At 33.6% G+C, this 14138-nt stretch overlaps 1 protein-coding gene across 1 annotated transcript in view; it reads left to right on the top strand.

The window, feature by feature from the left end:
- Positions 1-8151, top strand: part of LOC150105648 (zinc finger CCCH domain-containing protein 10-like) — a 41749-nt gene extending 33598 nt beyond the window's left edge. Inside the window, exon 2 of the mRNA XM_090394288.1 lies at positions 6142-8151. Within this exon, the coding sequence (XP_090250414.1) occupies positions 6326-7405 (1080 nt within the window). The 5' untranslated portion in view covers positions 6142-6325 and the 3' untranslated portion in view covers positions 7406-8151. The remainder of the gene's footprint in view (positions 1-6141) is intronic.
- The last annotated feature ends 5987 nt before the right edge of the window (positions 8152-14138 follow it).

Raw genomic sequence — 14138 nt, 5'->3', positions numbered from 1 at the left:
TTGCTTTCCGTACAACACTTGTGACTATTCTAGCCTGCTGCTTATAATTTTCATAATGGACATCATCCTTATGCACACGGTATTCCTTCCACATCATTCTTTTCTTACGAATCTCTTGCTTAATAAGATTACACATCCATTTGATTCCTACCCTATTTATTCTTCGAACTCTCTGGACACATTCTGATAACGCCTCATTTAAGTATTGTTTAAATGCTTCCATGCACTATTGATATTCTTCCCATCCAGCAACTGATTCCATTCCACTGAATTTGGTATACTCCTCAGTTGGTCATAATTTCCTGCTGTGTAGTTCAGCATGTAAGCTTTTCTGAATGGAACATTCATAAACTTAGTCACTTCCCAAGTGAGTACCACATGATCACTGTAACCAAATGGAGGCAGAATAGTTGTCTTTAACTGAAACACCTTCTGACACTATAATCAAATCTAACACTCTTTGACCTTGAATTCCTTCTGTCACATGCTACTTGAGGAAGTTGTCCTGCAACAGCTCAATAAATGCATTTTCATTCTTCTCTTGAGATTCTACTGCTACCCAATTAATATTTGGATAATTAAAGTCTCACATGATGATTATGCACTCTTTTCGCACTCATATTTTCTATTTGATGATGCATTTCTTCATCACTAGCAACCGATCCACCAGGTCTGTAACAACACCCAACTATGTAATTGATCTTGTTAGATTCCCCCCTCACACCATATGGCTTCAAACTCACTGCCACAAGAAATACTGTTAATAGTAGTATTACAATTGTAGGTCTCAACTCTAACTGGATTCAAGTCATCCGATATCATTAGTAGCATGTCCTATCCTCTCTATCCCTCCTAAAAATAGTGTACCCTTTACACTCGATACCAGTTAGTATGTCTGATTCTGATAGCCAGGTCTCACTAATGCCTACAATCTGAGGTCCGAACATATTGACCAAGGCAACAAACTCTACCCCTTTGTTTCTGATACTCTAGCAATCGTGTACAGACATTATAATCTACCTGCTGTTCTTTGTATACGCTTGTCTGCATGACACAGTTGGACAACTTGCAGATCTCTATTCTTCTCTAATGCCTTATACATGTAGACAACTTTGCACATGTTTGACAGGTCTGAACAGGATGAACACAAAGACGAAATCATTTTCTCCTTGTCAGCATTTCCATTACAAAGCCCATTCCATTCCACATTAATACAGTTAAGTAACGTTGCTGCTCTTACACTCACATTCTCACCATTCCTCCCTTTATAATTTAGTTTCCCTGACTCTCTGTGTTAGGTCTCATACCATTAGTTTTTTTCTAGACTCCTGATACCAAACACATTCAGGTGTAGGCCGTCCCTCTTATATAAATCGAATTTTCCCTCAAACTCACTCCACACATCCAAAAACGCACATCCATTCCTTCTACACAATCCACACATAATAATGTTATTTCATTTTGCCTTATAACCTGAGGCTTTAGCAATGAAGCCAATTTTTAGGCCTAAAATTCATTCATTAGGCTAAATTTGTAGCCTTTTGAATGAATGAATAACATTACAGGTAGCCCTCGTATAATATGGTACTTATACAAGGCAGTCTACAAATTGTAGTAACCTGTTCAACATGGTACTTATCCAATGCAGTTTCGATATAATACGGTTTACAAATTGTAGTAACCCTTTATCTTTTCATATATTTTTCACTGTGCGACTTGAAAATCAAATTTTATCTTCGTTAAATTTGTCCTGCTTGTATCACGCATGCAGTTATAAGCACTGAATTTATATTAGGGGAAATAACCCCTTTAGTACGCATTTTCGTCAATTGGTTACCGTATAAAATGTCTATTGTTGAAAATTGTCATAGTTTTCTGCCAGGAAAGCGCATTAAAAATCATAAGTGTGTTAATCTCAAGCTGAGCACTTTATTTTCTGGTGAGTTACATAATTAATATGTAATGCTTTTTTATGTAAAAATTTATTTTTATAGTAATGGCCACTTAGAGGGCTTTTGTGATATGGTTGAAAACGAAATTATTGAATTAATTGAGGGGGAAATAGATTTAAATGAGGTAGGAACTGGTACAATTAATAGATGACATTGAACCAAATGGTGGGAATAGTTCTGCGAAAGATTCTGATTGTGATGAATCTGTTAAAGAATTCAGTTTAAAGAAATTAGCAGAAGAACTGGACTTGGCAAATTGGATATTTGTTTAGCTCCATGTTATAAACGTAATAAAAAAAATTGCAGCATAGTTGTAACTAAGGTCTTATTACTGACTTCTTGATAACTAAACCAGCCGAAATATGCAATGAGAATTATACAAATGACGTCCAAGAGATTTCAAGTGATGACGACATCCGGCTACTCTTAAATGAAGAACATCTATGAAATGTTAGTTTTGAAGACAGTGATGATGATTAAATATGCACTTTATTTATTTTGCCTAAAACAATTATGCATTATGTGCAATGAAGTTTACGTACAATTTGTAATTTTTATAATTTTATACAGGTATCCCTTGCGTAACACGGATTTGATTATCATGGCGAAATTAATTGTGCCAATCCCTTGATATATGCAGCAAGAGTTTTAATTAACACACCTTTAAATTTTCCACACAAAATCATGCTCACGCCACGAGGCTGCTAGCCTCGTGGTCATCCAAATTCTCTTAATGATCTGTTTGAGCATGTGAAAGTTTTATTTTTCCCACCAAATACAACCTATGGACATGGGAGTCATTGCAACTTTCAGAGTCTATTTTTTTAAAAAGACATGCTCAAAGGCAGTTGAAACAACAACGGGTGAAAATCATGCCACAAGGCTGAGTGCCAGCCAGTTACTTCGCTGCTAGCATTAAGAGTGGGTGCGTTACAAGCTCCAGTTGTTCTGTTGTATGTATTTACAAATTACATTCTTCGTAAATTTTACAGCCCATTGATCATGTCGAAGAATAAGAGCAATCCCACAACCGGGTCATTAAGTGAAAAAAAGAAGAAGGTAATTACCTTAGATACAAAACTTTATATAATTAAAAGATTTAAACATGGTGAAAGTAAAAGTAAGATCAGATGCGAATTTGGTTTTAACGAGTCTACAATATGGACTATTTTATCCAAAGCTGATGAGCATTGCGAGCAAGATAAGGTAGCATCTACATCTGCAAGTATGCAATGCACACGTAACCGGATTGCTATAATGGTTGAAATGGAAGATCTGTTGATTATTTGGCTGGAAGACTGCAATCAAAAGAGAATTCCAGTTAGTGCCTATAATATCACGGCCAAAGCTCTAAGCCTGTTTTCAAGACTTAAAGAGACTAAATATAAAGAAGACTATTCAAAATTCTCAGCTAGTAAAGGCTGGCTTGAAAATTTTAAATCTAGAGCTGGACTCAAGAATGTGAAAATAACAGGTGAAGCTGCAACTGCCGATGAAGATGCTGCAGAAAATTATCGATGAAAATGATTACGATTACTGCCAAATTTTCAATATAGATGAAACTGGACTCTATTGGAAAAAAATGCCATCTAGAACTTTTATATCAAAAAAAGAAGCAGTGCAGCCTGGCTATAAAGTATCAAAAGATCGCTTAACTCTTATGCTTGGAATGCTAATGGAGATTTTAAATTGAAGCCGCTGCTTGTCTGTCGAACTCAGAACCCAAGGGCTTTAAATAAAAGGATGTAACAAGAACTCTTTACCTGTAATTTGGCGGACGAATCAGAAGGCTTGGGTTAACCAAAGTCTATTCGAAGATTGGTTTAAGTCTTATTTTTGCCTGGCAATTGAAACTTATTGCAAGAGAAATAACTTGGCTTTCAAAGCTCTTTTGCTTTTAGACAATGCACCCGGTCATCCAAATTCTCTTAATGATCTGTGTGAGAATGTGAAAGTTTTATTTTTCCCACCAAATACGACATCATTGCTACAACCCATGGACATGGGCGTCATTGCAACGTTCAGAGCCTATTTTCTTAAAAAGACATTCTCAAAGGCAGTAGAAACAACAACAGGAGAAAATGTGATTATGCTCCACGAATTTTGGAAAAAATTTAACATTAAACACGTAATTGAGAACATTCGTGACTCGTGGGAGCAAATATCTTCTAGTTGCATGAAAGCTGTTTGGAAAAACCTTCTGCCAGAATGCGCTAATGACTTAGGTTGTTTTCAAAATCCTGTGAACAACGTGGTCAAAGAAATTGTTGCAATTGGTGAAAACCTCGGTTTTGATGGTGTTGATGCAGAAGATGTTAAAGAATTATTGGATTCAAATTCAAAAGATTTCAGTGACAACGATCTTCTTGAAATCGAACAACGCACATTTTAAGACAACGAACAAATGGAATGTGAAAATGAGGTTCTAAAGGAAATAACAGTCAAAGAACTGGATGGAATATTTCGCAGTTTAGAATTGCTTAAGCAGCAAGTAATGGATATGGATCCAGATGTTAATCGAAGAATGCTTGTTTGCCCAAGTTTAGAGAGTCATTTTGCTTGTTATCGTAGAATTTATGCCGATGAGAAAAAAACTAAACCTGTTCAAACGACTCTTTATAACTTCTTTTGATTAAAAAAATTGCAGTAACTAATATAGGTACAAGTATTTATTAAACATTTACTTTGCATTAATTTTTTATCTTTCCTAAAAGCGTACCATATAAAACGAACTATTAGTACAGTAATCAATCAGGGACGAATTGTACTTTTTACCATTGATTATTAGATTTGATTAACGCGATAACATCGAGGGATTAATTAACCGCGTTAATCGAGGGATACTTGTATATTCTATGTATTTGTTTCATAGTTTATATGTTTTCTTAACTTACATGAATTACCTGAATTTAAAGAAAAATATTTTTTTGTTGGGTATGTCGTTGTTTATATAATTTAAAAAAAAAAAAAAACGATTTCAGAACATAACCCTACTTTTTCTATGTGATCTGAATCTCACATAATGCGATTTATATAACACAGCATTTCTATGGAACCTAACATCCGCGTTATATGAGGGTTACCCGTACTTTGAAAGAGTGATTATTCATTGAGTTATGTTTGGTTATAACTCAATTATATTAAAATTAAAACAAATAAAATTATATTCTTGTTTAATCCTTTATCCAAGTATAATCAAAGTTTTCATTTGAAGTTTCTTCATGACTAAGCTACCTGTATAATAGAGGCTAATGACTTGACATTAATTGTCTTTGTATCCCATAATGCAAAGCACATCCTTTTGGGTGTGTTTAATACTATGCATTATGGATCTATGCATTTAGAATTTATTAACAAATAAGAAACTGGTTCAATTTATGTTTTACATTTAGTGATTTTTCTCTCCCTTAAACTGTTTTGCACACATTCAGGGAAATTTAATGAAAAATCCTATCATGTTTTATAGATTGAGAAGCACTGTCTTGTATCATATATTTAACAATAATAGCTACATGAACTAAATTCAGAAGATATGCATCTCTGTATTTAAGCCTTTCAGAAGATCTACAAAAAATTAAACTGTTGATCCCTGAATGTCATGAAGTGGAAATTAATGGGAATCTTCCTTTTTAATGAAGAGTAGCAGGAAAATGCATAAATCAATATACTGTAAAGGTGAACTAAAAAATGCAAAATTACCAACAAAAATACTCACATGCATTAAATAATTATGTATTACAACTTAAATATTTTGTAACTTATTACTCGGAAAATAGATCACTTGTGAAAGACATTAGAACAATATGCCGTGATAGCAGGAAGCTCACTGCATCTATTTATTGGGTTTTATTATATTGTATCATGTTTGAAGAAATACATATGGAGTTAAACACAACTATCTATGATGTTTGATTGGTGGTTGCTCAGGTGAAACAATTGTATTTGACTAAATGACTGTTCACAGTTTTATGGAGAGGGGAAAAATTAGCAAAATAGCAAGTGTCAGTTTGCAAACTGAAGTAGTGTTGTTGAACATTAAAATACTGTAGCTTGAGAATATAGTTTGTTGTACAAAGGTCTATGGTTTTTAATTGCTTCTAGTATTTATTTGTATGTCTTGGAATTTTATGCAGTAATTAGAATGTTGCCAATGCTTGCCCCTCTAACAGTATACTTATTTCCTTTGCAGTTGCATTGCGTTGCTGGCGACCATATTACATTCTGCTGGAATATAAAGAAAAATCTTGTTGCTTGGCATCTGCTAAATATTGCTCATAAATTTAAACATCAGTCTTACTGAAGTTTTGGTAGTGTAATAAAACAGGTGAGAGCTTTAAACACATACAAAATTTCTCTAGCATATATATTTAAAAATGGCTACCAATGGAGTGAACAATGTTGATGATGATGTATGTAGAGATTTTCTGCGTAATGTTTGCAAGAGGGGAAAGCAGTGCAAGTACAGACATCCAGACCTACGTGAAGCAGAAGAGCTAGCTAGAAAAGTTGAGTATGTATTCTGCCATGATTTTCAAAATAAAGAATGTCGCAGGCCAAATTGCAAATTTTTGCATTGTACTAAGCAAGAAGAAGAACACTTCAGAGCTACTGGACTTTTCCCTCCAGGTGTTCTGGAAAATGTTTCTAGTTTACTCAAGGGAGAGATTCCAGTTTGTAAGGATTATTTGAAAGGCGAATGTCGTCGTGGGGGTCATTGCAGATTTCGGCATATGTCTGCTGCAGAATATGAATTAGAAACAGGTCGTGATGCTTCTTCCCTAAAGAGAGATAGGCCAGATTATTTTGATCATTATGGAGGTTTTTGTAATTTTTCACCTCAGACAAAACGTCTGGCATTTGGAAGTCGATATGCTTCACATCATACAGATCATCACATTTTAGCATCTTCACCTTTTCGCATGCTAGAGGAAGAAAATGCAATGCTGCATAGAAAAATTGAAGAACTAAGAAAACAGGTCGCAGATCTGACAGCAACAAATGAATTTCTTTTGGATCAGAATGCTCAGCTGCGCTTAAGCAAGCAGACTACTACTGTATCCCCTGTTTCTCAGCCCTTGATTCCCCACACAATTCCTCCCACTGTCGCATCTATCCCTCCTACCATTACCCAGCTTACTATGAACACCGGCGACTTAGGTGTTGCTGCAGCGCAAACTACGCTACCACCACAGCGCATTGCTCCTGAACTTGCAGTTGCTGCTGCAGCAGCGCCCCAAAGTTTAGCTCCAGTAGTTCCTGTAACCTTGGGCCAAGGGCCAGTTTCAATAGCTACTGTTCCAGTGTCCATGGACCAGGCTATACCAGCAGTATCCCTCTCACCAAGTATGCGCCAAAACATCATTACTATGAGTGCACAGTCAACTTCCTTGGTGTCTTATCCAATTATGACCAGGAGCATGCGTCCTGTTATTACACATAGCTTAGGTCATTAAAAATAATTGCATTTGATAGAGTGCTTATGTATTACCTCGATTTAAATTGTCACATTCTCAGTCATAATGTCTAAGATTACATTAAATAGTTAGATTTTAAGAAAGTTATAAATTCTGTGTAAGTCAACAGTTATGCACTGACTTATTGGCGGTATCTGTTAACAGAGTAGTTATTTCTTAAGTATGTCTTCATTTAAACATTTGTTAAAACAAGCAAAACATTTTAAATCTGACCACATTATGTGCATGTCTCTTGCTATGTCCTTACTCTTTTTTCATTTGCATTTGGGTATAAAGAGTGGTGTATAGAATAATTGGATGTTTCAGTACAAAACAGCAAAAGGCCTATAAATATATATAGATATTTTAAAATTTATCCTTTGTTGAATTATTCTACCTAGAGAGAGAAGTCGAGCTCATATTAGTGTACACCACAACATATAAATATACACAATGGTAAGAAAAGTCCTAGTTAATGTCAATATCCTGTCAATGATATGCATCCCACAGAATGTTTACAAGCTTAGATACCTACAGAATGTAGTGAGGTGAAAATTACCTACATGAAAGAATTGCAAAAATCAGAATATATATTTATTTGTAATTATTATGAAGCTTATTAAATTGTTATTAAACATTGATTGTAGGTTTTTTTTAAAATAAAACATGTAAACTTTATATTAATGTAAAATTTTACTTTGTCATATTAATATCAGCAGTTGTTGTAGTTTGAATGCAGCCCACAGTGTGTTGCCTTATATATATATATATATATATATATATATATATATATATATATATATGAAAAACCTTTATCACATATATGTGATAAAGCTTATCCAAGGCTAAACAGTTTTCTTAATAAATTTAATGTCTTATCATTCTTTTTTTCTCTACTTGTTTTAAAGCTATTAAATATTATGCAAAATAAAATTCTAAAACTTATCTTAAAATCAGAAATTTAAATCTTACTTCATAAATATCTACCCATTTACATAAACTTATTATTATTTTTTTTTTTTTTACTTCCTAACATAATAGCTAATTTGTCAACAATTATTATGTCAGATACAAATGTGTCCCATAAGCACAAAATGGTTGCTGACCCTTAGATAAGAAATGGAGGAACATGTGAATTAAAGTGTTCAAGTACAGATAACTCTCATTATATGTGGGGGTTGTGTTTTTGACAATTACCATGTATATCGAAAACGCATAAAAGGGGATGCTTGTAGCATGGGATAACGTGTTTCCAAACAGGTGTGATGCTGATCTTTCAAGATTCTTTAAATAGAAAATGCGCCTGGTTATAAAATATTTATTTTTCTTTTGAATTAACTTCTGAAAATCTGTGATGTTATTCAGCCTTCCTTATTTGCTCATCATAGACAATTTTGCCTTTACATATCCCATCAGTGACTGTAGGTTTTCTGAGGGATACACCATGAGAGGTTTTATTTTGTAGTCCCTGGAAGCATTGCCTCCCATAAGCAATGCACAGAAGTCTTTGACAGCTTTGAACCCAGGTGCTGTCTTCTCCTCAATGGTTAGGTTAGTATGACTGGACATCCACTCCCAAAAACAGGTCAGTTTCATCTAGGATAAGTACTTGTAATTTCCTTTTGCTGTTTTTACTTTGAAGAGATTCTTCAGTGGCAAGGTGATCTGCATTTGCAGCCTTGCCAGTCCTTTTGAGATTGTGAAATGCATAATGACTTCTCCTTGAATAGGAAACAGTAATAGTTACCGAAATGAAACTGCATATATGCAAAAATGTGGATAGCAAAATCAGATAATGAGAGTTACATGTGTTATAAAAGAAGCCAAGGGTTTACATAACAAAAATTGAGTACTGAGAACTGTGACAGTAATGAGAATATCGATTCACTAGTAATGAAGTGATTCCTCCCTTATATAAAGGCTAGGTTCACTCACATTTGGATTTGGGTGTTTTGATTTCAGGATGATTGAAAACATGGTCGAGAGGGAGAGATGCTTCCTAAATGATTTCAAAACTATGGCATATTTTATATGAATATTCAGTGTATTATATTCAAAGTTCAAGAGGCACCAATGTAAAGATTTGACCTTATCACCCAGGTGAACTACATTTTAGGGTAAGACATAATAGTGGGATGAGAGGACATGCATAAAAGTTCCAGAGGATCAGTGAGACAAGGGTTTTATTCACAGGTGATTAAAAAAAAAGGAATATATTGGAAGTAGGTTGTAAGATCAAAGGGACTAAATATTTTAGACAAGATTTGATATTGTGTGGTGGAGGTTGAGTGATCAACCCCCCCCCCCCCCTCACCACCACCACTCCCAGTGGATCAGTAGATTCCAGTAGCTAGTGCTCATGGAATATTGCATGACACTCAGGGATTCTACAATTAAGTGATCTATCTTCAGGAAAAGTACTGCTCTGAAAAATCTTATGTAATTGCAAAGTTTTACATAAGGTTTGCAAAAGCATGCCATTGAATGAATGGCTGTTTTAATAACAATGGTTCTGTGAAATGTTGTAGACTTCTTTTTTTCTATCTCTTATTTTTTTTTGTCTGCAGTATTTTGCAGACATTACAACTGCAGTTGGAATAATTTTACAGTGACATTTTTGAACAATATCATGCCTATTATGCATTGTTTTTTATCTCCCTGGAAAACACACAATAATCATAGAACATTCACACCAACAGACATACTAATCTCTTGATATATGTCTTAGTCATAATTCCAACATATGGAGTTGACCTACCATTCTGAAGAGTTGAGTGGAAGGCATCCTGTGTGATGAATGAAAACTGGGCTCAGCATTTGAATCAATAAATTAAAACTTTCGAATTAAACTAGAAAGACATGTTACTAATATATTTTTTGCTCTTGAAAAAAGTTTTGGTTCTAATGATCAAAATAGAACCATAAACTTTATCCTCACTCAGAATATGAATAATATGAAATAATTGATTATTCCACATTAAATCCTGTTGTAATTTGTTAAATGGGTTTGTTTGGTTATAAGTTAGTAGTGAGGAAAATTGAAGAAGTTTATCTGTTCCCTTCTTTATATTTTTGATCACTTGTTAGTTAATAGCACAGGTGAAACAGAAAAATAAATGAAACTGTAGAGAAAAACATTACATTAGATACCAACTGCATGTATTATCCTGCATGTTATCATGGAATATAGTACTGCAATTCCATATAAATTCATATCAAGATGCAAAAAACCATCTCTTCTTGAAGATGAATTCATGAATAAATAATAATTTTTTATTTATTCATGAATTCATGCCACTGATTATATTGTTTTGTAATAACTGTTAAAAACAGTTTATTCATAGTCTAAATTGTTGTGGAAGAGTAATAGAATAAGCTGTGGATGTTTTGTATATTTAAACTCATAATTTTTTTTTTATTCATTCAGAGGGAAAGGACAGGTTCTAATTTTGTGGATTGTCTTATTTATAATTTAATCTTTAATTGAGTCAATTGTAGTGATGTGTTATTGCTTCTACATGCCAGTGGTGTTTGGTGATTATTTTTAAGGTAAGAAGCAGCACAATCTAATTAAGTTATATATTGTACAATTCATCAAAATTGCATTATTTTATTTACCTTAAAAACGTTGCAACTTGTGTATACATGACTATTCAAGAATTCTCCCCCCTGCAACTCACATAAGGTTTTAAACCCATAGTACACTAGTACTGTGGGTGATAAACTATCTAGATCTGTGTGTTAGATGGTAAATGATTAAACATAAGAATGAAGTAAAGGCTGTGGTATTATGTTTGCTCTGTTTTATTGCCAGTCTGATCAGTCCACAGCAAGTGAATAAATATCAAGTGTGAAGGATGTAGATCATATCATACTCTTCTTAAGAAATATGTTTTAAATGGCAGACTTCGCCTCAAACTTTTTTGGGAATAAATTATAAACTTTCAAAATACAGTATATACTAATTATTATTACAATGGATAAAATCCTCAACTTTTAACTGTTATCTCAAAATAAATTAAACTTTTTTTTTTGGTAACATTAGTAATGGTTTGATGCTGTTATTCAAAAATATTTGAAATAAATGTGAGTGATTCTAGTTGCAATTGGATTGCATCAGCCATAACAGTTGTTGCCATCTTGCTATATCTGTAAGGTTGAATGGATAATAAAAAGATTAACAGATAGCACTTGATCATGACAGGACATGCCACAAATGAGATACAGAGACTGCAGTTTAAAATAATGTCTTAACAAGAATTTTATTTAGTAAAAAAAAATAAAATAAAATAAAATGTATCACACTGTTGCAAATTGTGTTGTGTATTGATGATAGTAAAATTTACAGCATTGCTTAACTGTAGCTTCCATATATTTAAATGTTGAATCTGTTCAGTAATTTTAGGATACTTACAGTATGTGAAAACTTGATCGTATTTAGATATCCATTTTTATAACATTGTCTGCTGTATACCATAATTATCAATAAACTTTCTTTATATTCATTTCAGCTTTATTTATCACCAAAAAATTCACTTTTTTTCATATTAAAAATTTATAATACTGGGAAGGTGTTTGTTTGGAACTAAGCATAAACATTTAATTAGATACAAAAATCTTTCTTCTGTTTACTTATCTGGATACTTTGGAGGGCTTGATAAGTAGATGAATACAGTTGTTTAAATGGCAAAAATTAATTTTAAATTTGTGTTCATCTAAATACAGTGAAGTTTTAATTCATAAACACTTTAATTCAAGTTAAAAAAAAAAACAGTACAAAGCCTAGCAGAAAAATATACCTCACTTTTTTTTGAAAGGAAAGTGATTGCCATTTTGTAGTAACTTCAAAATTTAGTTACTTCAGGGATTTTACAAGGGATACATTTATATAAATTAGAAACTTGAAAATTATAAGAATTCTAAACCACAGTACATATATGAGGATTATAAGGTGCAGTCCAGAAAAGTGATGGCTGTTGTGAGGAAAGAAGTAACATTTGAAAAACAAATCTAATACAGTATGATTGTAAAATTACTAAGAACCAAAAAATCTACAGTGTGTGTGACAGGCCAGTTGCATGACAGTGTGCTGACCATTTCAAGAGATTTTTCATCAGATTAGAGAAGGTAAAAATTAGTTGACGTTTCCATAAAGCATATGGGTGTGATTAAGTAGCATATGATGGATTTGAAAGTAAGATAGTAGTTAATCCTATTTAATTGCAATGTGGATTAGGTAAATTCTGTATGTGTTTACTGCATTATATTTCAGAAACTTATGATTACAATCTACAATATTATTTTTGTTTACTGGTACTTAATACAGTGAGGTTGAATCATATGCAGTGTGCTAATTGTGTACTTGTTAAGACTTGTTTATATAGTATATGTGTGAAAGAATACAGACATGCTGATTTTGAAGTGCTTTGTTAACTTTTTTTCGTCGGGTCTGCACCATTGTTACGTTTCTACCCTTGCTCATTGTTATATCTTTTATCTTTATCCCTTTATATTATTCTTTACGTGATTTACTTTCTCATATATACTTTGGCTTCTATCTGCTATCAGCCTTAGGATAGTTATAGGGTATCAGGTGCTACTAATATCATTTACTAAAATTCAGAAGCCTTAGGTTTTCTAGTTTACTTGCAGTCATGCCCCTTTTCTCTCTTAATTGGGATATCCCCGCGCACATATATCATCACAGGTTCAAAATTTTATGAAGGGTCAGTCAGCATGGTCAGAAATACAGGCACGAAAGGTATCAAACAGTTTTAATGAATTCATTATTTAATATAATACAGGAACAAAACAATTATTAATACTAAGTTAAACTCTTACTTTTCTCTCACTCTCTCGTTCTTAAAAATAAACATTGATTTCTAAATCTTTACAATTTTTACAACTTATTTGTCATTTTAGTTTACAACTCTTTAGGCCAGCTAGGCATTGGCACATTAATATTTTCCCTCGAGTGGATCACGACAAAATATCTAATAAACTAATAGTTCTTAAAATTCAGTCCAAAGGTATAGAGTTATTCACATAAATTTCAATTCTTCATACTTCCTTCTATCGCAAATTCGAAACACACTCTTTTCTGTACTGTTAGTCAATTTCTCTAAAAGGGGCTAGAGCATATGAAAGTACTTATCTACACTGTTTCGGTTTCTCTCTGGGTTCTCTCCATTCTTCCTTCTTTGTGAAGATTCTGGCTATCTTGATTCTACCACCACGTGGGATTCATGTGCTCTTCCTGAATCGGGCACTGTTTTTTTGCTATGGATTTATGGCAACGCTTTTCCTCATTGACGGCCTACCGTTTGATCTTGCCGTGTTCTCTGGCGGTGCCATGCTGGAACTTCTTGAAGGTCAGCTCTTAAAAATAAGAACTGAACCACGATGAACACTCGAAGCACGCAGTGAGAGTACAGGAACAAACGGGGGGGGTTTCAATTCAGTGTTTAATTTCTCCTATCGTTCTGCCAATTGGTCCCCGACTGGGTGACCTCACCGATCCTCATACAGAGGTTTTCTAATTCCGGGAATGTATGTATCATGAAATTTTCTCAGATGTAACACCCAAGGGCGCTTACGCTGCTCTTGTAGCATTTGGGTGACCTTTGCCCCATCTTGCTGAATAATTTGCATTCTTTTACTTGTAGAATATTACTGAAAATTACTCTTACAATTGCCCCTTTTATTGACTTACAGCTACATTTGATATATAGAT

Source organism: Typopeltis vanoorti, chromosome 6 (assembly GCF_054136105.1).
Source record: "Typopeltis vanoorti isolate ZY-2024b chromosome 6, IOZ_Tvanoo_1.0, whole genome shotgun sequence".
In the NCBI taxonomy this organism is placed as follows: Eukaryota; Metazoa; Arthropoda; class Arachnida; order Uropygi; family Thelyphonidae; genus Typopeltis; species Typopeltis vanoorti.
The sequence above is the reverse complement of the archived record's forward strand: the minus strand, read 5'-3'. Positions and strand labels throughout refer to the sequence as shown.